At 41.2% G+C, this 26,126-nt stretch overlaps 1 protein-coding gene across 1 annotated transcript in view; it reads right to left on the minus strand.

Moving 5' to 3' along the window:
- The window catches only part of LOC149202321 (urease-like), a 115,232-nt gene that overhangs the window by 6,535 nt on the left and 82,571 nt on the right, over positions 1-26,126 (minus strand). Inside the window, exon 7 of the mRNA XM_089399945.1 lies at positions 25,782-25,916. Coding sequence (XP_089256071.1) covers positions 25,782-25,916 — 135 coding nt within the window. The remainder of the gene's footprint in view (positions 1-25,781; positions 25,917-26,126) is intronic.

Consider the following 26,126-nt stretch of genomic DNA (forward strand, 5'->3'; position numbering starts at 1 on the left):
TGGTGTAAAAAAAGATGCGAAGAATATTTAAAATGTTTTTTTCGCATTCTCTAGGAAATGAACTCAGGCCTTTGAGTCTCTACCATATCTAACATTACTTGCCAATGCATAGTACCTTACACCCTTTAACCAAACAGTGTTGCTCAAAGGAAAAATCACATCCTTCTTGTGTCAGCAAAGTGGACCCTTCATTGAAAAAGGCTTAATTATAAGTTTAGAACTGAAGCAAGTACTTGTGCAACATATATCCTTAATCACATTCATACTAGGGTTGTTAGGAATGTAACTATGAAAGAAGCTTGGAGTGATAGGGTGTCCATTGTAGCTCATTTCATGGTTTTTGGATATGATGCTTGGGCCCACATTGCATATGAAAAGACAAAGATGTTGGAGCCCAAGAACCTCAAATACATCATTATGGATTATAGTGAGGAATCAAAGGCTCACCACTTTATGATTCTTCTATCAAAGACATGATCATTAGGAGGGATATTGCATTCAAAGTGAAGACCTTTACTTCAGGTTTTCTTCTTCTTGTATCTTTTGATTATCACGATCTTGTTTTACTTGATGATTTGTATGGCCTCATCCATATGTTTATACCAATGGAAAAACTATTGAGAAGCATCTCATGATCTTCCCCCCTTAACTCCATCTTCTTCAAAGAACAAAATTTGTCTCCCTAGAAACGTGGACAGTTGCATACTATTTTACAATGGTGTTGCCTTTGCTTTTAATATGGTTTATGATGAGGCACCAACTCCTACTTAATCTCCAACCATCATCTTTATTCATATCAGAAGGTGCTTTCTGATTTCCACGGCCTCTCTAATCTATCTTTTTGTGCAATGATCAATTTTTGCAATAACCCTGGCTTTATCAAGGAAAATATGGTGTTCAGAGTTGTTTGAGCGGTCTGCGAGAGCTGATTTATTTGTATGTCCATGTGAGATGTTAGTGCTATGTCTTCAAACCTAATCTGAAAAGTCATGTCAGTGTCACTGATGTAAACCTTGCCACAATCACAAGGGGCAAAGTAAACACCTTCTGGTTTCTTTGCCAAATGGTGTAAAAAAATGTGAAGAATATTTAAAAGGATTTTTTCACGTTCTCTAGGAAATGAACTTAGGCCTTTGAGTCTCTTTGTACCATATCTAACATTACTTGCCAATGCATAGTACGTTACACCCCTTAACAAAACAGTGTTGCTGAAGGAAAAATCACACCCTTATTGTGTCAGCCAAGTGCACCCTTCATTGAAAATGGTTTGATTGTAGGTTTTGTACTGAAGCAAGTGCTTGTGCAACATATATCCTTAGTCACATTCGTACTAGGCTTGTTAGGAATGTAACTATGAAAGAAGCTTGGAGTGATAGGGAGTTCACTGTAGCTCATTTCAAGGTTTTTGGATATGAAGCTTAGGTGCACATTTCATATGAAAAGACAAAGGTGTTGGAGCCCAAGAACCACAAATGCATCATCATGGATTGTAGTGAGGAATCAAAGGCTTACCATTTTATGATTCTTCAATCAAAGACACTATCATTAGAATGGATGTTCCATTCAAAGTGAAGACTTTTACTTCAGGTTTTCTTCTTCTTGTATCTTTTGATTATCACGATCTTGTTTTATTTAATGATTTGTATGGTCTCATCCATATTTTTATATGGTCTCATGATCTTCCCACCTTAACTTCATCTTATTCAGGGAATGCAATTCATCTCCCTAAATGGGTTACAAAAACCCTTGTCATTGTAGCTCTTAATGTAGGTGATCCTTTGGAGCCTCAACAATCTCGTGACAATAGGAAAATGACCAATTTTGCTCTTATGTCAAGAGTCCTAGCCACTGATGATTCTTAGTCTTATGCAAAAGCTCATAACAACCCAGAATGGGAAAACACTATGGTAGATGAGTACAATTCTCTAATGAAAAATTAGACTTGGGAGTTGGTACCTCTTCTCACAGGGTATAATATAGCTGGATGTAAATGGATCTGCAAAACCCAGTTCTTCTTGGATGGTAAAATTGAGAAGCATAAAACTCAGTTGCTAAGATGTTTTGCATGAAGGTATTGATTACACTAAGACTTTTGCCCCTGTTACCAAGATGAATACTATTCACATCATTCTATTGCTTGTTGCTAGTTTCCGTTGGGATATTCATTATAGGGATGTCAAATCAGCTTTCTTGAATGACAATATTCTTGAGGAGATCCATATGCAATGACAACAAGGTTTTTTAAGGATGACACTTCCAAACTTGTTAGGATATTCCGACACATAGGATATAGTTAAGTTCAACTTGGTCTAGTATAGAGTTAGGTAAAGTGTCTTTCTTTACCGTTGTACATTTTGTAACTTACAATCCGACGGTCACAATATGTAGTGATCCGACGGTTCACTCTCACCTCGGTATTACCGACACTTGATCCGTGGCTTGACACCCGATTGGTCCATGAGTTCTATTTAAAGCGCATGGAGGGTCATTGTTCGGGTAATCCGTGCATGAGAGAAGCTTATGTAAATTTTCATTCTTTGATTAATAAATTGCCTGTAGTACCCACGTTGGGACAGGCCGTGGACTGTTTCCCTCCTTGCACTTTGAGGGTTTTAACCACGTCAAAAATACTGGTGTATTGATTTGAGATCTGGTTGTGAGCGGTGTCCTTTTGGTGTTCTTTCTGAGGAACTTACCCTGTAAATTCCTACAAAACTTGTGTGTAAATTGAAGAGGTCATTATACGGGTTGAAGAAAGCCCCGAAGGCATGGTATGAAAAAATTGATAAATTCTTTCTTTCTAGTAGTTTCTCTTGTTATTTTCGTATATCTCAAACATGTCCATGATGAATTATTTATAATTATATTCCATGTAGATGATTTGACTCTTACAAATAGTGGTTTGGACACAATATTAGACATGAAGAGGGACTTATGAGCAACTTTACCTTTTTGCTTATGGTATAATGTAGCTGGATGTAAATGGATCTACAAAACCCAATTCTTCTTGGATGGTCAAATTGAGAAGCATTACACTTGCTTAGTTGATGAAATTTTTTACATGAAGGTATTGATTACACTAATACCTTTGGCCTATTGCCAAGATTGACATTGTTCACATCATTCTATTGCTTGTTGCTAGTTTCCATTGGGATATTCATCAAAGGGATGTCAAATTAGCTTTCTTGAAGGGGGATCTTCATGAGGAGTTCCACAGGGAACAACGACAAGTTTTTTTTAAGGATGGCACTTCCAAACTTGAGTGTAAATTGAAGAGGTCCTTATATGGGTGGAAGCAAGCCCCCAAGGCATGGGATGAAAAAAATGATAAATTATTTCTTTCTAGTATCTTCTCTTGTTATTTTGATCCTAACCTATATCTTGAACATGTCCATGATGAATTATTTATAATTATATTCTATGTAGATGATTTGACTCTTACAAATAGTGGTTTGGACATGATTCTAGACATTTGGACATGATAATAGACATGAAGAAGGGCTTATGAGCAACTTTGAAATGAGTGGTTGTGTTTTTTCACGTTACTTTCTGGGATTTGAGTCTTGTAATCGATGTTAATAGTGTCATTTCACAATCAAAGTATGTTCTTTGATCTTATTCAAATGCTTTACATGGAGAATTGGAATTATGGTACCCCATTTCAAGTTGGAGTTGGCCAGTTGTCAAATGTACCTCACCATTAATCAATGGAATGTTGTATTGTCAAATTGTTGGGAGTCTCTTGTATTTAACTCATAGCAAACCCCCCATTAACTTTGTAGTTCTTTTTCTCAATATATGCAAGACCTTAAAGAAAGCCACTAGCTTGCGATATAGTGGATTTTGAGATATGCTCATTGTACTTGTCAATTTGGTATTTAGTGCTCTCATTGGGGAGAGAGGATGTTGGTTGGACACTTGATTTAAATTGGACTGAAGATTAGTAAGTTTGAAAGTCCACTATTGGTTATGTTTATTTTCTTGGCTTTAGTCATTTTGCATGGTCAAGAAAGAAACAATCAACAATTTCCCTTTCTTCCATTGACGCTGAACACTAAGGTCTTGTCACTATTGGGAAGGAAGTTATATGGATTTAGGCATTTTTGGAGGATCTTGGACTTTGTCAAGAGCAACCAGCATCACTTTGTTGTGAAAATCCAGGTGCCATTCAAATTGCTTGTAACCCAATGTATCACTCAAGGACACTTGAGTTGGCTTGGAGACCATTAGGTTGTGAGAATGTTCATATAGGGGGGTGTACCTAGTGGTGTACATGGCTTAGGAGAAGTGATGGAGACCATGTGGGTTCATGGCAGAGGAGGTGTGGTAGCTATATCATCGTACAGCTTGACTCGTGTACCCTTGGAGTGAAATAATTCACTTATGTGAGCCTATATGTGGTTATTGAAGGTTGCTTGTAAGGGCATGGGTCCACATTGTATTGTTTGCCTCCCTCACCTCCCATATATATAATATATATATAGAGGAAGGAGAGAGTTCTTCATCAATATTCATCATAGCTAATTATGCCACTCATGTTAGAGATTTGATCAAGTGGAGTGCACTAGTCATCTTCTCTCGCTCTCAGATCTTCATTTGTACTTAGTCTCTTTGTTTTTTAGAGTTCCTAAGGTTTCTTAAACTTTTTGGAGCATTTTGAAGTCTAGTGGCAGGCCTTCATTCCTTGGAGAATTGGGACTAGGGATTTGAAATGAAATCGTAGGGTGTATTTGGTGAAGGAAAAGAGGAGGAGGTGTGTTGCCTTGGAAGACTTGTTTGAGTGTGATTCATGCATGTTGAAGCTCCTTGGTTGAGTTAAGGTTTTCATTGTTTTCCCTAACTAGGGTCTTGAAGAGCTAATGGATTGTACTAGTCTTGTGATAAGGCTATGATATGCACAACAACTTCATCTTTTGCATATTAATGAAGTTTTCAGCTGTCCAATATTTGTGTAAATTGCAGATTTGATTTTCAGCCATTTATGTTTTCCATGATTTATAATTTACATCTATATATGTCTCACTGATTTGACATAAGTAAAGGACAATTATATCAAGTGATTTAACATTGCGATTGAAGAAGACAAGGGCTGTTTTACCTATTTAATTACCACTGTAAATAAGTGTTTTCAGAGCTGGTTTATGCATGATAATATTGCCCTAGAGGGCTGAAACTTTTCGAACAATCTAGCATCTTTTCTTCTTGGATTGTCTGGAGGTTTGGGTTGCTAAAGATTGAAATATTGTCAATTCACACGGTTTAGATTGAAGAAACCTTTAGTTAGGAGGTCGAATTTCTGAATTCTGAATTCCATGAAATTTAAACATAATGAAGACCATAAGCACACATACCAGCGATGCACCACCTCTTTAAGGTTTTTTTTTGATATAGTTAAAAGGATTAAGTTGTAGAGCACTTTGATTGTGGAAGTGACAAGTGACAATGTGGACCATGTCAAACATTCCGACCAATCAAAATAGGCCAGTGCCTATCTGGCAGGTTTCTAGCACATTCCATGAATATTTTATTCATAGGTTGGTTAGGATTGAAGCATAAAAAAGTAGGGCTTCATTTGTAGATTGTCATTTCAGCATGAGAGAAAACCTTAGAACAATTGTGGTGACTGCTGAGGAGCTATTTTGAGCAGATTTGGAGATTGATCTATAATTGTTAAGGGTTGTTACATTCAAGTGAGGCTATTATTCTATACTTACTGCTTCGTTGCTGTTCATGATAGTCTTGACTCTTGACTAGCAAATGAAGTGCTGAAGGAGAGACCTGTTTGTCCGCTTCACAACTGCACTGATATCAGATCTGGATATGTAATGTTTATGTCCATTATTCAATAAAAGACTATCCTATTACTTCATGTTTTCATGTGTGCCATCATACATTTGATGCAAGTACTTAATAACTGTTCAGGTATATACGTTGGTGCATTTGTACTTCACTGTATATTGTTATTGCAGGCCAGTTATGACAGGTATAACAACACAGATCTGTGGGTTGGCTGAAGTTATTTTGTCTTGTCTCCATGTTCTAATTGTTTCATATAGCTCTCGACTCCATACCCATTGATCAAGGCATTTGTCTTAAAAAAGTTACCACCAAAATATATTGCGAAAAAACCTTTAAATTTTTCTGTTTTGCCAATCTGAAATTTGTTCCAGGGCTTAAATGGCAGATTGGCAATTCTAACAGAGAATCCCCCCTGGTGCTAGAAAAGAACCAGCCTAAAGAGAGGGAAGCAACCACCGGGTGACAGTGGGTAATGCTTCTGTGCCTTGTGAGAATTCTATCAATAATTGAAACCTTGTCAATAAACATAAACTCAAGAATACTCCAAACACGAAGTCTTTTTTTTTCACATTTGGCCATCTTCCACTTCCATTGAACAACAAGAGTAAGCTCAATACAAAAGGGAATGCCCAAATAATGAATGATCTCCCCAGGTTTTATAATCTTCCATTTATGATTAATCCAACTAGGTGGCTCATCTTGGCCAATAAGAATCACCTCCAACAGCTTCTGCAAATTTGTTGAAGTAAAAAAATGGCACCTTCCATAGATTTTTGAATTGATTCAAGGGCTAAAGTTGAGTCCTCCACAAAATGGACATGGAAAAGTTGGTTGCCACCAGATAAAGAGATTCTTCTGATTTTCCCTTGCACTCTAGTTACCTCCAACAAATAAACTAAAACATATGCTGCAATCACATAGAGATAAGAAGAAATATTGAAACCTTGCTAAATAAATTGTTGTGGAAGAACAAGATTGAAAAGTACCATTCACACTAACTGTTGTCGAAGATTGCACAGAGAGAGTCCCCACTAATCTATGATAGAGGAAACCAAACCTCGACTAATCCATCATGTTAAGGATGAAGTATCATTCAATCCTATTATAGGCCTTATCAAAATCAATTTTCAAAACAAGAGCTTTTTGACCAGTCTTTTGAGCCCAATCAAGACTTTCCTAGGAAGTTCTAAGATCATCCAGAACAAATCTTTTCTTAATAAAACCAGTTTGCTCCTTTTGGAGTATTTGGGAAAACAACAACCTAATCCTCTCAAGCAGTTCTTTTGCTATGATTTTGTACGAAACATCGAAGAGAGTGATTGGACAGCCACTGCCTACCGAATTCCGTTTAACACCTTTTGGGATAAGCTTGATAAGACTTGCATTGAGAGGTTCTGCATGATGCCATTGCTGAGTGTGATCCCTTATTTCCTGACACATCTTCAAATATGTCGGGCTAACCACATGCCGCATCGTCTTGTAGAATTCCACCAAGAGAACATTAGGGCTTGGAGATTTATTCTTGAGGTATTTCATAGCTGCCTTGAATTTGTCCTACTTGAGTTCCCTCGAAAGATTCACTGATGCAGGAGCATCTGACCACGCTGAATCAAAAGTCAAAGTTAAAGTTGTGAAAGGGGAAACGTGGACAATCATTGGAAACCGGGGCAAATTCGGTTTAAACATAGCAAATTTGGTGGAATTGATAAGTCTCGAGAAGACTTAATTTAATGTAATTATCTGCCATGTATGTGAATAGAGAGATTTAGGCAATTTGTGAGAGGAAATCGTGGATCTGAGATGATCCACACTTATGTAATTTCCTATATAAAGAGAGTCCGTATTGTGAGATAAAGGGAGCATAGACAGAGAGTGAGAATACAATGCAGTCGAAGGAGAATTTGTGCCTAAGGCTGAAATAACTTAGATTGTAATCTAGTTTTGTATATATATAATGGAAATATTGTGTGAATTTCGTGTGTCTGTGTTTACAGATATTGTGAGTTAAATTCCGTGTTACGAGTTTGTTGATTGACCATCGATCACTATAAGGATCGATGGCGATCTAATGTTTATATGGTATCATAGATTGAGTGCTGTATGGAGTATGTGAGTGCTTTAATGAGTATGGTAGAGATAGACTATGTTTTAAAGCGAATTCCATAAATACACAGAGGATCAATGGTGTAGGCAGAAAAGAACAGGAACCATCAGATCATTTAGAGAGGAATCCGGAGGAGCCATCGCAGCCATCTGATGGGCGAAGATCTACGGTCATCGTGTGGCATAAACACATGGGCATTAATTAGTGGAAGAGAAGTTTTCGTAAGCGGAAGCGGATTCTCGCGTAGCCTCAAAACCATAAGTGGTTTCCAGAAAACGTACCCGATGAGGTTTATGAACCATATCTTAATTAGTTGAAGTCCGCAGGTGATCAGGACTGTCCGTTGAATTCTCGAAACATGCACAAGCGATAATTTAGAAATCGGACGCGATGAGCATTTATTCAACGGGCTTAAACCCTCGTTGAGATCCGGCAATCTGGACCGTTCGTTGCAGGACTGATCGGACGGTAATCGCGCGCGAACATGTGCGGAGGTTAATGGCATTTTCAGACCCGATGTGTTTATCAACGTGGGTTAATTTTATTTGAGATCCAGTCTAAAGTGTTCAGAGTGGGACCGACATTCATTGATGGGTTTTCTTTGTATTTCTGCTGTTTGGTTGTATCTGGGTTTTAGGGGAAGTCCGCCTATTATAGAGCTTCCGACGTAAACGTGGGCCCTTAACCCACAGGTCCACATACAAATTAAGCAAAAATGCAACTTTACTGCATAATTGCAGTTTTGTTTCCATCATTAGTGGTATCAGAGCAGGGAAAGGTTTCCTGTGAGAAGAAAGAAGATTTTATGTGCGAAAGAAGGAGGTACAGTTATGTTGAAGATTTGTGAGTTTGTGGTATTTAGAAGAAGGTGAGAAGATTGTAGCAACCTAGAGCATAGAGTGCTCCAATGGTTCACAGAAGAGAGAACTGGAGAGATGCCGAAAGAGTAAGCCAGGAGAGAAGCTTGGTGAGGTATCGTGTAGCAGAGAAGACTGTTACTGCAGAGGTTTTGTTGTAGCTCACAGAAAGATCATGAAGGCAGTTCCATTGAGTAGGTGGGTAGAATTGCTAAGGAATGAAGGAGAAGCATATGACCAGGAGGTCATAAATTTTTGTACCTTGAGAGTCTGATGTAGGAGCATCTGACCACGCTGAATCAAAAGTCAAAGTTAAAGCTGTGAAAGGGGAAACGTGGACAATCATTGGAAACCGGGGCAAATTCAGTTTAAACATCGCAAATTTGGTGGAATTGATAAGTCTCGAGAAGACTTAATTTAATGTAATTATCTGCCATGTATGCGAATAGAGAGATTTAGGCGATTTGTGAGAGGAAATCGTGGATCTGAGATGATCCACGCTTATGTAATTTCCTATATAAAGAGAGTCTGTATTGTGAGATAAAGGGAGCATAGACAGAGAGTGAAAATACAATGTAGTCGAAGGAGAATTTGTGCCTAAGGCTGAAATGCCTTAGATTGTAATCTAGTTCTGTATATATATAATGGAAATATTGTGTGAATTTCGTGTGTCTGTGTTTACAGATATTGTGAGTTAAATTCCATGTTACGGGTTTGTTGATCGACCATCGATCACTATAAGGATCGATGGCGATCCAATGTTTATATGGTATCATAGATTGAGTGTTGTATGGAGTATGTGAGTGCTTTAATGAGTATGGCAGAGATAGACTATGTTTTAAAGTGAATTCCATAAATACACAGAGGATCAACAGCGTAGGTAGAAAAGAATGGGAACCGTCAGACCATTTAGAGAGGAATCCGGAGGAGCCGTCGCAGTCGTTTGATGGGCGAAGATCTATGGTCATCGCGTGGCATAGAAACATGGGCGTTAATCAGTGGAAGAGTGGTTTTCGTAGGCGGAAGCAGATTCTCGCGTGGCCTCAAAACCATAAGTGGTTTCCAGAAAACGTACCCAATGAGGTTTATGAACCATATCTTAATTAGTTGAAGTCCGCAGGTGATCAGGACCGTCCGTTGAATCCGAGATCGGATGAATATCGCGTCGAAACATGCACGAGCGATAATTTGGAAATCAGACGCGATGAGCATTTATTCAACGGGCTTAAACCCTCATTGAGATCCGGCAATCTAGACTGTTCGTTGCAGGACTGATCGGACGGTAATCACGCGCAAACATGTGCGGAGGTTAATGGCATTTTCAGACCCGATGTGTTTATCAACGCGGGTTAATTTTCTATTTGAGATCCAGTCTAAAGCGTTTAGAGTGGGACTGGCATTCATTGACAGGTTTTATTTGTATTTCCGCTGTTTGGTTGTATCTGGGTTTTAGGGGAAGTCCGCCTATTATAGAGCTTCCGACATAAACATGGGCCCTTAACCCACAGGTTCACGTAAAAATTAAGCGAAAATGCAGCTTTACTGCGTAATTGCAGTTTTGCTGTCATCATTTACTCTCCACTAAGTCTTTAACTTCCAAGGAACAACCTATTTAACAATCTCCATAGAACTGTCATGCCAAGGATTTGAGCCTACGGAAGTGAAGATTCTTTGGAGACGTTTGTGAAAAATATGTTGGATTTCCATCACACCCTTTATATGGTTGCCAAAGGGATCTTGCAAAACTAAATCCACTAGGATTTATGCATTCTATTTAGGTGCTTAAAGTAGAATTTAGAAGGCACATCCCCATCAACTATCCATTGCATGCACCCTTTAATCCTAGCCCCTTTTGCCTTACAATCTTGAAATCCTTGGAGTTGTGCTTTCAACTCATTGGCTAACTGTTGATATAGTTCCATTAAAATGGTCTAATTTGACCTGTTTTCCATGCTTGTTGAAGCTGATTCCAAACTTGGTTTTTTAATTGTCTTTCCTAAAGGCGTATCTTTCCCTAACCCATAAGAAAATTTAGTTGTGCATTGTATGACTGTTCCACCATTAATATAAACATTAAATTTGCATTCAACTCAAAACATAAAAGACTACTCTACTCTTTTGTATTTTCCATTTCCAGCTGAGATAAGAAAATAAGATGTAAGCACACACCAATAAATGAGACACTTATTTTTGGTCCAATAACCCTGGAAAAACCCACAAGGGGAAAACCAGTCTTCAAGGAGGATTCAATTGCTTTTTAAGGAAAATAATTACACAGCAAAATATTGACAGACTTATCTCCCTTTTGCAGATGAGATATTACTGCCCTTGTAGCATGAAAATTTTTGCCACACAGTTGACTCTCCCAGCCACTAATTCTGCCTCTGTTCTCATGCTGAAGGTGCCTTGAAAAACAGGTCAAACACAGCAGATTCTTCTTAGAAAAATGAATGCTTCCATTCAGACCCTACAGCCTTGGGGTTCATGCTGAAGGAGCCTCTAAAATTGTGCTACATTCCATGAATTTGCAGCAGAGACTGTCCTTGGAATTCATGCTAGAATTCCAGTCTATATCTGTGTGCCCAGCCTGCTGACAAATGGCCTCAAAATCTGTGCCTGGAGACCTCCTGTAGCAGCCTCGAAATCTGAGCCAGCAGTCTGATTTCTCTACCAGGAAAATCGGTCTGTCTAAAATTTGTGCCAGCAGATTTATCTCTCCCTCTTCCTTGGGATTCGAGCTCCTTGCTGAAAATTCTCCTCCTGCAATAGCTGTAGCAGCCTCCTTGTTCTCTCCTCCTCTCCAAAACTCTCATGTGAAGAATGAATGAGAGAGTCACTTCCTTTTTCCATTTGTCTCTTCAAAATGAAGATAACCCTAATGAGATCTAATGGCTGAGATTAAATATCAGCTCATTAGATCAAGGGTGGAGATCATTCCCTCTCTTGACCCTTCTTACATATGTCCCCCTCAATTAATGACACCCTTGTTAGTTTTTGTAGCAAAAAATGATGTTCTAGTCTCAAGACTTTGTGTAGAGGCTAAAACACAAGAGTTCTCCAAAACCCAGAAATCATTTATGGAAATTCCACCTAGAGATGACTCAATTAAATTAATTGACCATAATTAAAAATTTCCTAAGTCTAACTTAGGAAAAATGGTTAATTAATAGGACTTAATTGAGAAATGTGTGAATCATCTAGAAACTCACATAGATCGACTAGGAAATAATCTTAGCCATTGAATAAGATTTAATCTTGGCCATTGGAGCCCCAACTGGAGATTATAAGAAGAGGTCGATGGGTAGATGGAGAACACACACATTGTAGATACTCAGTGATCTAGACAGTTCAATACTCCAGTGTGGGTGATTAACAGGAGAGATTGAGTAGCAAGTGTCAGAGGGGTAGAGATAGTGATACGAAGGAAGATTTCCAATTTCGAAGAGGCAATAGTAAGTGACAAAAGTATTCCACGGTGAAGCTAGCGCAAAACAACCGCAAGGTTCACAAGGACTTTTCTAACGGGTCACAATTAGGGTCGCACAAGTTTTCCTAGTACAGTCGGGAGGATCACGTGGTTTTTCCTACCACAACTGTGTAGATTGCCAAAAGAAAAAACAATCTGCGTAGCGGTTTGTCAACCAGTTTTTAGAGGGAGGCAAATGTGGGGGTTTGTTTGTGGAGGGAGAGAATTTTCTCTCCAGATATTGTTGTCAGATTCTTGCTGCTTGGATAGTCAGCTGGGCTTCCAAAGATTGTACTAAGAATTCATTGTTGTATAATAAAATAAACCCTCGGCTGCTGCATCGATTTTCCCACATTGAGTTTTTCCGAGGACATTTGTCCAGAAATAATGGTGTCATTATTTTTGTGTATGTGCTAGCATTTCTCAGTTCATATTTTTGCTTCCATAGTTAATTTTTATGCTGAAAAAATTACAGTGTGAATATTTCGTTATTTTGTTGTAAACAAAAGAAATTGTATAATTAATTTAACAATTAGAAGAAATATTTCTAGTTGTTGCATTTCAAGAAATTTTCACATGGAATCAGAGCGATTTTGATCAAACGAGGAAGCTCAAAAGCGGAAGAAGAAATTTGCTGTTCAGAGGGAGAAGCATGACAAATTTTTGGGGGTTGCGCAGTGCCTAGCTAGGTAGTGCGAATTGTTGGGCAGTTCAAATTTTCAGTGCAGTTTGGCAGAAAAATTTGGATTTCCTATTTGAGTGATTCCAACCGGCAGAGAGGGTAGCAGCTCAATTATTTTCGCTGAGCAAATTCCTTGTTTTGGCGCATAAGTGTTTTGCAGCAGCAGAATCAACGCTGGGTGGAAGAGGAAGTGCACACACAGAGATACATTACTCTCAGAGGGTTTCTAGCGTAGAAATCCAAATTTCTAGTTGTAGTCGACAGTAGCTACAAATAGATTTTCTCACTCCAGAAGGGAGTGCGAATAACAGATTCAACAATTGAGTAGGTGAAAGAGAGAGTTTTTGTTCCAATTTTAGAGATGGCCACAACTGGGCTTAGAGATCAGGATAGGTTGGAGGGAGTCTCAAACTATGTCATCTAGAAGGCTAGGATGTCCTTCCTACTAAATGAATTTGGCCTAATGACCTATGCAGACAATGTTGTGGCACTACCAAACGATGTAGATTAGCTGAAGGAATACATGAAAGAGATGGAAAAGGCGAAGCGGATGATCTTAGATGGATTCTGTGACCATATAGTCTCGCGAGTCGCATATATCGACCAAGAATACAACCAAGGAGATGTGGGATGTGCTCTCGCTTCGCTATATCAAAATCCTTCCGAGCAGCAGAAGATGTTCCTGTAAGAGACGCTGAGAAACATCAGGGTGCAAAAGGGTGAAGGCATAGATCCCTTCCTCACCAGAATTCAGGAAATCCAGGATCAACTTGCAGTCATTGGGGAGGCGCCTCAACCTACAAAGCTTGTGTGTTTGGCCCTAAACAATGTCTCAGAGGAGTGGCAAGTCTTTGTCCAAAGCATCTTGGGACGAGACACATTACCTCGGTGGGATAGGATGTGGTTAGACTTGCAACAGGAGGAAATAAGGCAAGCTCTAGTAAAGAGCTCCATCAGCGGAAGTAGTAGTAAGGGTTCGAAGGGTGAGAAGAGGAGAATGTGGCCCTTGCATCAAAGGGTCCCAGTCAAGCACAGGGGGAGAAGAAGAAGAAGAAGGACCTATCTAAGGTCAAGTGCTTAAGGTGTGGCGAGTTTGGCCACTATAGTACTCAGTGTTCTCTTAGGAAGAAGGACAAGCAAGAGAAGCAAGACTAGGTGGCAACATCCGTAGAGATAGACAAGTTGTTCTCCAGGCTAGAGGAAGATTTCGCCATGATTGTAGCTATACCTCCAAGAGTGAGGTGGGGTGATATGGAGCTGTAGTCCCAGAGTTGCGCAAAGGTTTAGGCAGGGTCCATTGAGGTGTCTTCCTCATGGATCATTACCTTGCTACATGGGCCCACAAGTTTCAGTAGCAGGATGAATCAATGTCAGTGATGTAATCAGATTCTAGAGTGATAGTTACAGTCAGGTGCTGAGGAGCGCAGAGCAGGAGGCTCAGTAGCAGAGTCAACAACAATGCAGATTCCTCAATGGACAGTGCAAAAGCTAATAGTAGTCAAATGCTCAAGAGACAAATGCAACACAGAGACACAATTGATTCAATATTTCAGATGCTTCTCAGTTGCAGTAGCAACAACAACAATTGAGAGGGAGTTGTAGTGTTGGCAACAGTATAGCAGTGTTAGCAGCAACATAGATGCAACATTAGAGTTGCACAGTGGTTGGTGGGAAATGGTAGGCAGTCACAACTTATGGAGGATGATGCAAAGACAGGGTGTTGGAGCAGTTCAACACTAGAACACTTTCCTCGCTAAGAGGGAATGTTAGTTTTTGTAACATCAGATGGTGTTCTAGTCTCATGACTTTGTGGAGAGGCTAAAACATAGGAGTTCTCCAAAACCCAAAATATTTTCTAGAAATTCCATCTAGAGATGGCTCAATTAAATTAATTGACCATAATTAAAAATTTCCTAAGTTTAACTTCGGAAAAGTGGTTAATTAATAGAAATTAATTGAGAAAGGTGTGAATAATCTAGAAACTCACACAGATCGACTAAGAAATAAACTTAGCCATTGATTAAGATTTAATCTTGGCTGTTGGAGTCCCAACTGGAGATTATAAGAAGAGGTTGATGGAGAACACACATTGCAGATACTCAGTGATCTACACAGTTCAATACTCCAGTGCAAGTGATTAGCAAGAGAGATCGAGTAGCAAGTGTTAGAGGGGCAGAGGCTGATTTGGAGGAAGATTTCCAGTTCCGGGGAGGTAACAACAAGTGACAGAAATATTCCACGGTGAAGCTACCCTAGAACAACCGCAAGGATTGCGTAGATTTCTCTGACGCGTCGCAATTAGGGTTGCACAGATTTTTCTAATGGGTCGCAATTAGGGTCGCGTGGGTTTTCCTAGTAAAACCGTGAGGATTGTGCTGGTTTTCCTAGCACAACTGGACGGATCACAATAGTAGAAACGACCTGTGTAGGGGTTCAACTACCAATTTTGAGAGGGCGACAGAGGCAAGAGTTTGTCTGTGGAGGGAGAGAATTTTCTCTCCAGATACTTTTGTCAGATTCTTGTTGATTGGATAGCTAGCTGGGCTTCTAAAGATTGTACTCAAAATTCATTGTTGCATAATAAAATAAATCCTCATCTGCTGCATCGGTTTTCCCAATGGGACATTTGTCCAAAAATAATGGTGTCAATATTTTTGTGTGTGTGCTAGCATTTCTCAGTTCATATTTTTGCTTCCACAATTAATTTTTATGGTGAAGAAATTGCAGTGTGAATATTTCGTTATTTTGCCGTAAACAAAATAAACTGCATAATTAATTTAACAATTAGAAGAAATATTTTTAGTTGCTGCATTTCAAAGAATTTTTAGAACTCCTAGTCATTGTTAATATTTTTGTACCATGTGCACTTTTTCTCTCATAAAGTCACTTTAATAATAAAGTGTACCTTGTACTTTATCATAAAGTCACTTTATGACACAAGTGACATTGATATTAAAGTACATAGTACATAACCCACTAGCAGTAATTATCCTCCATGACATTAATATAACTCATAATATCACATGACAAAAAGACACTAATGTGTCATCCTAGGCCAAAAGGATAAATGCACTAGGAAACACCTCCAAAAGGATTAATATTAAAGTACATAGTACATAACCCACCAAAAGTAACTCTCTTCCATGACATTAATATAACTCATAATATCACATGACAAAAAGACACTAATGTGTCTTCTTACGCCACAAGGATAAATGCACTAGGAAATGTGAAAATTCCTACATTGAAGGAACCCGTACTGCAACAAATATGAATCTACTTCACCTACTTGATTTTTAACATACATTAACCAAGTTATTCTTCTGAATACTGAAGCAAATTAATTCTACAGCCTACACTAATTAAATATTTGATTTCATGAAACAAAAAATAGAACAAAGAACAAGATACATAGGACACACTTATTTTTGGACACAATAGTCCCCGGAAAAACCCAATGCGGTAAAACCGGTGCAACAATTCTGAGGGTTTATTATTGTGCAAGAGAAATATCTGAATACATATCTAGGATGCTCATCTAGCAATCTTTTACAGAGAAAATACTAGCGGAAAATCTGAGTGAATTTCACCTCACTTCATCTGGCAAAATTCTGGTTGATCCAGCACAACACTGGCTAACCCCGGCTATTTCTATGCTGGCTATACGTCAGCCCTGCGTCACCTTCTCTGCCCTCTGCGTCAGCTCTCCTGGCAGTTCCGATAGTTCCCGATAGTTTCGGCTGTTCCGACAGTTCTGGATTGTGTGTGACAGGCGACTTTTTTGCGTCAGCTCTCCTAGCTACTGCGCTGCCTCTGCATCAACTCTCTCAACAGTTTCGGCTGTTCCGGCAGTTCTGGATTCTATGTGACAGGCAAATTTTCTGCGTCAGCTCTCCCGACTACTGCGCTGCCTCTCTGCAAGCTCTCTCCGCCTCTCTATTCTGTATTTTCCGGAAATTCCTCTCGGATTCTCTCTGCCCCTCAACTGCAAGATCTCCCCAATTGTTTTTCCTCGTAAGAACTTCTCACCTCAGAAGATCGATTTCCTCAATCTCTCTGTGTGTTTTTCCAAATGAACCCCAAGCCTCCATTTTATACTTTTTCTGTTGAGTCTTCAATGACCAAGATTAAAACATGACTTGATCCACCTTCTAGATCATTCTCACCCATATTTTGATTAATGCACATTAATATTTTAATTTCCTTAAGTTTAGACTTAGGAACTCCATTAAAAGTATTAATTATTTTAATAAAATACAATCTGGGTGGAATTTCACCAAATGGTTCCTGGGTTCTCTAGAACTCATGTGCCTTGGCCTCTCCACCAATTTTCAAGGCTAGAGCACTTCCGATGCTACCAAAAACTAACACTCCCTCTTAGCGAGGAAAGTGCTCTGGCAACAATGTCCACCTGGATGCTACTTTGTTTCTAAAGCACGTCATTTCTGCACTGCTACTGCCACCAACACTATTAGGACCACGAGCTGGGTGCGCTCATGTGCAATGAGCGACAGTGGGAGACAAACTTTGGTTATGTGTGACAAGTCGAGTTTGCGACGACGAGTGGGTGTGTTTGGTTAAACGCGCCTCGATGAGTGTGCGACGAGTTACTTGGAGAGTTGAAAAACCGAGATTGGGAAAATCGACTAAGTATGGTCACATGCGACGAGTTTATATGAGGTGTCGAAAAACCGATGAGTTGGTGGGCCGACACATCATTTGGTATTTTCATGGGCGGATTGTGTGGTCGGCTTGGGCAGGCCGACCCACCTTAACCATGGAGGACACATATATGAGTGGTGACTTGGTGGAGGAGGCATCAATCAAAGTTCAAGTGAACAAGTGTGGAGCAACACTTGGGTGAGCAAAGGACGAGCAATAGAAGAGTAGGCAAGGTGCAGGCGGACCGAGGGCCACAATACCGAGTCGAGACAAGATGAAAGGAACGAGTTACAAGAAATTCGTGTGAACTGTTATGGGCAGGTCTACACGGCGGGCGGATAGGCGAGTTGCAGGTGGGCGCTCCTGCCCGACCTGACAGGCAAGTTACAGGTGGGCGCTCCTGCCCAACCCGGCGAGCGAGTTACAAGTGGGTGCTCCTGTGTGACCCAACAGGCAAGTTGCAGGTGGGCACTCCTACTCGGTGAACAAGTTGCGGTAGGTGACCCGACAGGGTGGGTGCTCCTGCCCATCGGACAGGTTTGCGTTGTGGACGAGCTGTTGGTGCAACGAGTTGTGGGCAAGTGCTGAATTGTGATGAGCTGCGGAGGGACGACCCGCGGTGGGCGCCTCTGCCCAAGGGCGAGCTGCCCGACACGACACGGGCGTGGGTCACCCTGAACAACAAAAGTGGGCGCTACTAAACGAAAGGGCGACCCGACACAAGCAAGTTGAGTTGTTGAAAATTGGAAAGCTTTGTCAAGGTGAAATTTGGGGTTTCTTGGCAAAGGCTGAACTTGTAATTGTATTTGTAAAATACTGAATTATTATTATTGGGAAGACTCTAATGTGGGAGTTGCCCCTCCCATTAAAAGAAAGCATTTCCATTGTGCATATCTATGATATGATGATGATGAATGTTATTTCCGCTGTGTAAATGATGAATGCTTAGTAGAAGTAAAGAAAAAGAACTAAGTGTTGAATGTTAGGCATGGCCTGTACTCATAAATATTGGTGAAAAGAAAGTGGGTAGCGGTGCCGCACCTGCCTATGTGCAGTTGAAAGACCACCACCAGGATAGGGGCATGACAATTGGTATCAGAGCTGATTTGGAAAACAAGGTGAAACAAATACCATTGCACTTCGTGACAGATGGTATCAGAGGTTGATTCAGACGAATCAAGATTTGCAAACTGAAGTGAAAACTTCATGACAATTGATATCTTTTGGTAGCAGTTGGTATTGGGTTTTGAAGCTGATGATCGTTGAGGGTAAAGCAGGTATTGAAGACTTGCCGAACGGATGAAGATGGTCGAAAGAGCATTTCAAAAACTTGAAGACATGACAGATTATTGGAAAGACGAGACGCAGAAACGTTATGAAGCTCTTGTGCAAGAGTGGGAACTCTTGATACACATGGGGGACAAGATAGTGGACATGCGGAAGGACTTGGGTAATCTTCATGGAAGGACTATTGAACTCGATGAACTTGATGAGAAGATACGACAGGGTGATCGAAGACTCCAAGAACTCATGGATGAACGAGTTCGACTAAGGGAGAAAAGCACCATGTTGCAGGCAAAAGTCAAGGGACTTGAGGACGACATTAAGAGGGACTTTCTTGGTAGAAAGCCCATTGTGATAGAGCAAGATGAGCTCGATTACATTGACAGACTTGGGGACTATCACCAAGACATGAAGGAAGATGTTTGGATGATTGGGTCACTTCGAGTGGAAGAAGTCAATGTGTGCCAAGTAGGTGCACTTAAGCAAAATGCGATGGAGGAGAAGCTTGATGGAGCTCAAGCTAGACCAAGATCGAGTTGCTTAGATGAACCGAACAGAGGGTTGAAGTACCTTAAGAAGGAAGTCAGGTCAAAACATAAGTCGAAAGACTCTTCTGAGGTTGAGTTATTGAAGAAGGTTGCAGAGATAAGACGCAAGATCAAGCCTAGAGAGGATGGAGATGCCTTAAGGCTGAGTTTTGTGCAGGTAACCGTACATGGCAAGAAGTTTGCTGCATTGGTGGACACGGGGGCTACTCATAGCTTCCTTAGCAGGAAAGAAACAACATCTTTTGGGAAGAAAGCTGAAGTGGGGAGAGAGTCGAGTGCTTTCAAAGCAGTGAACTCTACCATGAAAGCTGTGACAGGTGTTTTGAAGGACACTCAGGTGAGAGTGGGTTCATGGTTTGGAAAGTTGGACTTGAGGGTGATCGACTTGGATGATCATACTATGGTGCTGGGGCAGGATTTTCTGAAAGTTGCACAAGCCATACCAATGGTGGACCGAGATATTCTCTTGATTACAACTGGAGGACAAACTATGATGGTTCTGATGAATAGGAGGAGTTGCTTGGGATATAGACCAAGGATTGCTTTGATGGCTTTGTATCCAAAGGATCTGAATGTGAAGCATGATTATGTGGAGCAAAGGGGACTTGGATGTATGACTCAAACAACGAAGGAAAGGAAGATAGTTGACTTTGTTGTGAGAGCTAGAAGGAAAGATGAAGGTGGAAAGGCAGTTTCACACATCTTGAGGCACTTGACAGATGCATCTTCTATGAAGGGTCTTCACCATGGAGTTGCTGATGAAGGAAGTTCAAATACTTCTTCAAAGGCAGTGGTTGGGGAAGATTATGCAGGTAGAGATCCAGCTGGCATAGTGGATTTTTGCAGGTATGCCATGGGCATATATGACTTTCAGTTGACGAAAGACAAGCTTGAGAAGCTTGGATGTACACATGAGGAGGTTGAAGCTATGCACAAGTACTTGAGGACGCAGTATCAATCAGATACATGGGTGGATGAGAGTCAGGGAGGAAACTTCCTGGCCCTTCTTTCTAGATAGACCTTGGAGGATAGGTGTGTGCAGGTCCTTGATATCTAGGAGGATTGCACCACCCTTACAAGGGGCCTTGGGGATGAGGCTTCTTTTCTTGACAAGTTGATGATGCTTGGATGAATGTGACTGTATGACAACACATTGGCATTAGCATCATGGGAAGCATGTTGCAGATGAGATGATGGACTATGTCATGGACCTGAGCATGGCTTATTTTCACATTGGAGATGGATTCTTGATCGAGTTGAGATTGTGACAGGATGCTGAGAAACAACCAACGGTGACCTGAGGAGGTTCATTCTCATGGGTTGAGCGCTACAGTTGGATTAGCTACCCAACTAGTTTGATGACATGGGGGCATGCAGTGCACCGAGTTTGTGTCAGATAGATGTCTTGGTTACCATTGAGATGTTGTGTTGGATGGAGTATTATGTAGTGATTCACATGATGACGATACATGATGAGGTCAGACACGATATATGTTGCAGCGATGGCATGTAGTCGAGTTGGAGGGACCAACCTTACATGATGGGGCAGCATGTAGATTTGCGACAAATGTGGATTGATGATCATGGATTGAGGAGACTTTCTGGAGTCATGAACCTTGGTGGTTTATGCGATGATGGAACAGAGATGGGCAACATGGACATTTTGTAGATGTTGGAGCTAGCGACAATTTGCGATGATGTATGATGGCATTGTCGAGGATGACAACTGTTTAAAGTGGGGGAGTATGTCAGGTCCCAGGACCATGAGCTGGGCGCGTTCATGTGCGACGAGCGACGGTGGGAGACAAACTTCAGTGATGTGCGACGAGTCGAGTTTGCGACGACAAGCAGGTGCATTCGGTTAAACGTGCCCCGACGAATGTGCGATGACGAGCGGATGCGTTTCGTTAACACACCCCGATGAATGTGCGACGACGAGTTGCGACAATGCGACGAGTTACTTGGAGAGTCAAAAAACCAAGATTGGGAAAATCGACTAAGTATGGGCACATGCGACGAGTTTATATGAGGTGTCGAAAAACCAACGAGTTGGTGGGCTGACGTGCGGAGCCAACGAGTTGGCAGGCCGACGTGCGAAGCAGACGAGTTGATGGGCCGACACATCATTTGGTATTTTCATGGGCAGATTGTGTGGTCGGCCTGCTAAGGCCGACCCACCTTAACCATAGAAGACACATATATATATGAGTGGCGACTTGGTGGAGGAAGGATCATCGAAGTTCAAGCGAACAAGTGTGGAACAACACTTGGGTGAGCATAGGCAAGGTGCAAGCGGACCAAGGGTCGCAATACTGAGTCGAGACAAGACGAAAGGTACGAGTTGCAGGAAATTCGGCAAACAATTATGGGCGAGTCTGCATGGCGGGCGAATAGGCGAGCTGCAGGTGGGCGCTTCTGCTCGACTTGACAGGAAAGTTACAGGTGTGCACTCCTGCTCGACCCGACAGGTGAGCTGTAGGTGGGTGCTCCTGCCTGGCGGATGAGTTGCGGTAGGCGACCCAACAGGGTGGGCGCTCCTGCTCGACGGACGGGTCTACGGTGCGGACGAGTTGAAGAGAGCTGCTGGTGCGACGAGTGCCGAATTGCGACGAGCTGTGGAGGGAAGACCTGGGGTCGGCGCCTTTGCCCAAGGGTGAGCTGCACGACACGACACGGGCGTGGGTCACCCTGAACGACAAAAGTGGGCGTTGCTGAACGGAAGGGCGACCCGACACGAGCAGGCCGAGTTGTTGAAAATTGGAAGCTTTGTCAAGGTGAAATTTGGGGTTTCTTGGCAAAGGCTGAACTTGTAATTGTAGTTGTAAAATACTGAATTATTATTATTGGGCAAACTCTAATCTGGGAGTTGCCCCTCCCATTAAAAGAAAGTATTTCCACTGTGCATATTTATGATATGAGGATGATGAATGTTATTTCCGCTATGTAAATGATGAATGCTTAGTAGAAGTAAAGAAAAAGAACTAAGTGTTGAATGTTAGGTGTAGCCCGTACTCATAAGTATTGGTGAAAAGAAAGTGGGTAGCAGTGCTGCACCTGCCTATGTGCGGTTGAAAGACCATCGCCAGGATAGGGGCATAACAAACACTGTGATGCTGCCCATGACATTGCCACTGCTGCATTCGTACTACAACTCTCTCTCAAACGCTGCATTTGCTATGTTGCTATCATTGCCACTACTAACATTGCATTCTTACTGCAACTCAGTTGCTGAGAGAATCAACTAAAAAACATCCAAAATTAACTGAACTTAACTGTGTTCAACATAATACAATGAATGTTGGAATCTAACTGCTACTAGTCTTTGACCCTCTGAATCTTCTGCGCTGCTGCTGACTTTTGCACTGCTGCCAACCTTGCTCTACGTTGATCAGTCTCTGGTCCCAAGCTACTGCATCTGTCCTCCAAACAATCCACTGCATCATCTGACACTAAGTCCATCTCGCTACTGCTGAATCTTGGGCTCCCGTAGCAAGGAATTGATCCAAGAGGTGGACTCCTCAAGGATCCTACCCACATGTAGTCCTCTCGACTACAACTCAATATCGCCCCATCTCCCGCCTAGAGATGCGTGGGCACTCATGGCAAACTCATCCTCGTCAATCTTTGCTGAAGCAACCTTAGGATCATGTTTCTCATCCTTATCCTTTTTCTTCAAAGGACACTGGGATGCATAGTGGCCCATCTCGCCACAACTGAAACATTTCACCTTCAAAATGTCCTTTCGCTTCGGCTTCTGTTGTCCCTTCGATGCTAGAGCTGCATTCTCCTCCTCCTCCTTCGTCTTTGTGCCACTCCCACTGCTGCCACTGAGGTTGACCTTCACTAGGTCCCTCCTTAACTCCTCCTGTTGAAGATCCACCCACGTCTCCTCCCATGAGGGTAGTTTTTCTTTGCCCAATATGCTTTGGACAAAAACTTGCCATTCATCTGAGACTCCATTCAAGGCTATCCTCACCATCGTGGTTGGCTGAGGAGTGGACCCCATTGCAGCAAGCTGGTCTCTAGTGTCCTAAAGACGTTGAAGATAGAGGTTCACCCCTTCTCCTTTCTGCATCAAGGTTCGCTGCAACTTTTGCTCTAAGTACATCTTCCACTGTTCGAAAGAGCCTTCATACAGAGAAGACAAGGCTTCCCACATCTCTCGGGCTGTATCCTTGCCTTGCAAATGTGAGACCACATGATCTTGAACTCCATCGAGAATGAGCCTCTTTTCCTTCCCCTGCTCGGCCTTGTACTTCTTTTGATCGTTGTCAGCAGGAACAACTACAAAACTATTGACATAGGCCTCGAGATCATATTCCTCTAGAACAGCTAAGATTATGGTCTTCCATATGACATAGTTGGAAGCACCTTCCAACCTGTCCTGATCTTTGAGCCCATGCGATGCCATCTCACCCAACTGTCGAACTGACTCCTCTAGTCACTGCTTAGTACTGCTTAGCAAGTGAGAAATTCGAACTTTCTGGCGGAAAGTTCTCTGAGGAGAAAATTCCCCTTCTACGTGTCTTCGTTCTTTTCTAGCGGATTTCTACCCCGACAGAAACTGCACCCTTCAAGCACTGCGCTAAGGCTCTGCGTCACTCCCTCTGCCTTTGCAAACTCACGAACTGGAAATTGTACCTCTTTGTCGTCTCACTCAGAGAGAGATTTCCTTTGATCTTCTTCCGACAAGGACTGCACAATCCCTTCAAGGGGATTCAAATTGCTGCCAAGTGCAACTTTCGGCTTCACTGCTTAGCACTGGATCTGCTCTTCCTGTTTCAAAATCAACGCTCTGATCCCATGTGAAAATTCCTACACTGAAGGAAACCCTATTGCAGCAAATCTGAATCTACTTCACCTATTTGATTTTTAACATACATTAACCAAGTTATTCTTCTAAATACTGAAGCAAATTACTTCTGCAGCCTACACTAATTAAATATTTGATCTCATGAAATAGAAAATGGAGCAAAGAACAAGATACATAGGACACACTTATTTTTGGACACAATAGTCCCCGGAAAAACCCAATGCGGGAAAACTGGTGCAACAGTTTTGAGGGTTTATTATTATGCAAGAGAAATATCTGAATACATATCTAGGATGCTCATCTAGCAATCCTTTATAGAGAAAATACTGGCGGAAAATTTGAGTGAGTTTTACCTCACTTCACCCAGTAGAATTCCGGCTGATCTGGCACAAGACTGGCTAACCTCGACTATTTCTGTGCTGGCCCTGTGTCAGCTTTGCGTCACCTTCTCTGCCCTCTGTGTCAGCACTCCCGGCTATTCTGGCAGTTCCGGCAGTTTTGGTTGTTCTGGTAGTTCTGGATTCTTCGTGATAGACAAATTTTTTATGTTAGCTCTCTTGGCTATTGCGTTGCCTCTGCGTCAGCTCTCTCGGCAGTTCTGGCAGTTTCGGCTGTTCCAACAATTTTGGATTCTGCGTGATACAACTTTTCTGCATTAGCTCTCCCGACTACTGCGTTGCCTCTCTGCAAGCTCTCTCTGCCTCTCTGTTTTGTATTTTCCGGAAAATCCTTCTCCCGGATTCTCTTTGCCCCTCAGCTGCAAGATCTCCCCAATCGATTTTCCTCTTGAGAACTTCTCACCTCAGAAAATCGAATTCTTGAATCTCTCTCTGTGTGTTTTCAAATGAACTCCAAGCCTCCATTTTATACTTTTCCTGTTGAGTCTTCAACGACCGAGATTAAGTCTCTAATCAACGACTAAGATTAAAACATGACTTGATCTGCCTTTTAGATCATTCTCACCCATATTTTGATTAATACCCATTAATATTTTAATTTCCCTAAGTTTAGACTTAGGAACTTCATTAAAAATAATAATTATTTTAATAAAATACAATCCAGGTGGAATTTCACCAAACAGTTTTTGGGTTCTCTAGAACTCACGTGCCTTAGCCTCTCCACCATTTTCAAGGCTAGAGAACTTCCGATGCTACCAAAAACTAATAGGAAACACCTCCTTGGTACCCCTCATTTTTCAACACTTCCGAATTTAACATTGTTGTATTTTTCAAATAAGTCTTCTATATGGAGTACGTGTTAGACAAAAGACCTGAGGTGAGTCATTATGTTGTCGATTTTGTTATAACATACTCAAACTTTTCTAGTTACAAAAATCACTTTACCTTTGAAAACATAAAAACCTGAAAGATTGATTTTGACCTTCCCCCTAACTAACTAACATATGGGATTCAATGAAAAATCATCTCTATTAAGTGACAATGTGAATGGGTGTGTTAAATCTATGAAGGTATACAAGAAAAGTCATTTTGTCAATAAAGGATCACCAAACCTAAAAGTTCATTCACACAATAAGTAAATAAAAAATTGAAAGTCACAATTAGTTACCGGTTCAGGGGTTGAGATGCTTGCATTGGGATCTCCCATTTGTGCCCAGGCAATCACACCACCTTTAATAATCATTTCAGGTTTTGCACCAAAGAACCCAGGGTTCCATAAAACAAGATCTGCCATCTTTCCAACCTGCATGGTTTTATATTAATAACTATAGTTATCGAAACACTTGTAATGAAGGACTATACTTTTTAAAGCAAGAAATTCACTAGAAGAGAAAATATAGTCCTAATTAAAAACGAACGATAAATATAGCATTTAAGGTAAGCTACTTTGAAACATTGTTTAATAGCATCTACTAATTTGTGTTTACAAAAGGTGAATACACAAATTATGAAG

This window comes from Pinus tabuliformis, chromosome 2_1 (genome assembly GCF_031772625.1).
Source record: "Pinus tabuliformis cultivar Carrire ecotype Pingquan chromosome 2_1, CPIR1, whole genome shotgun sequence".
Lineage (NCBI taxonomy): Eukaryota > Viridiplantae > Streptophyta > Pinopsida > Pinales > Pinaceae > Pinus > Pinus tabuliformis.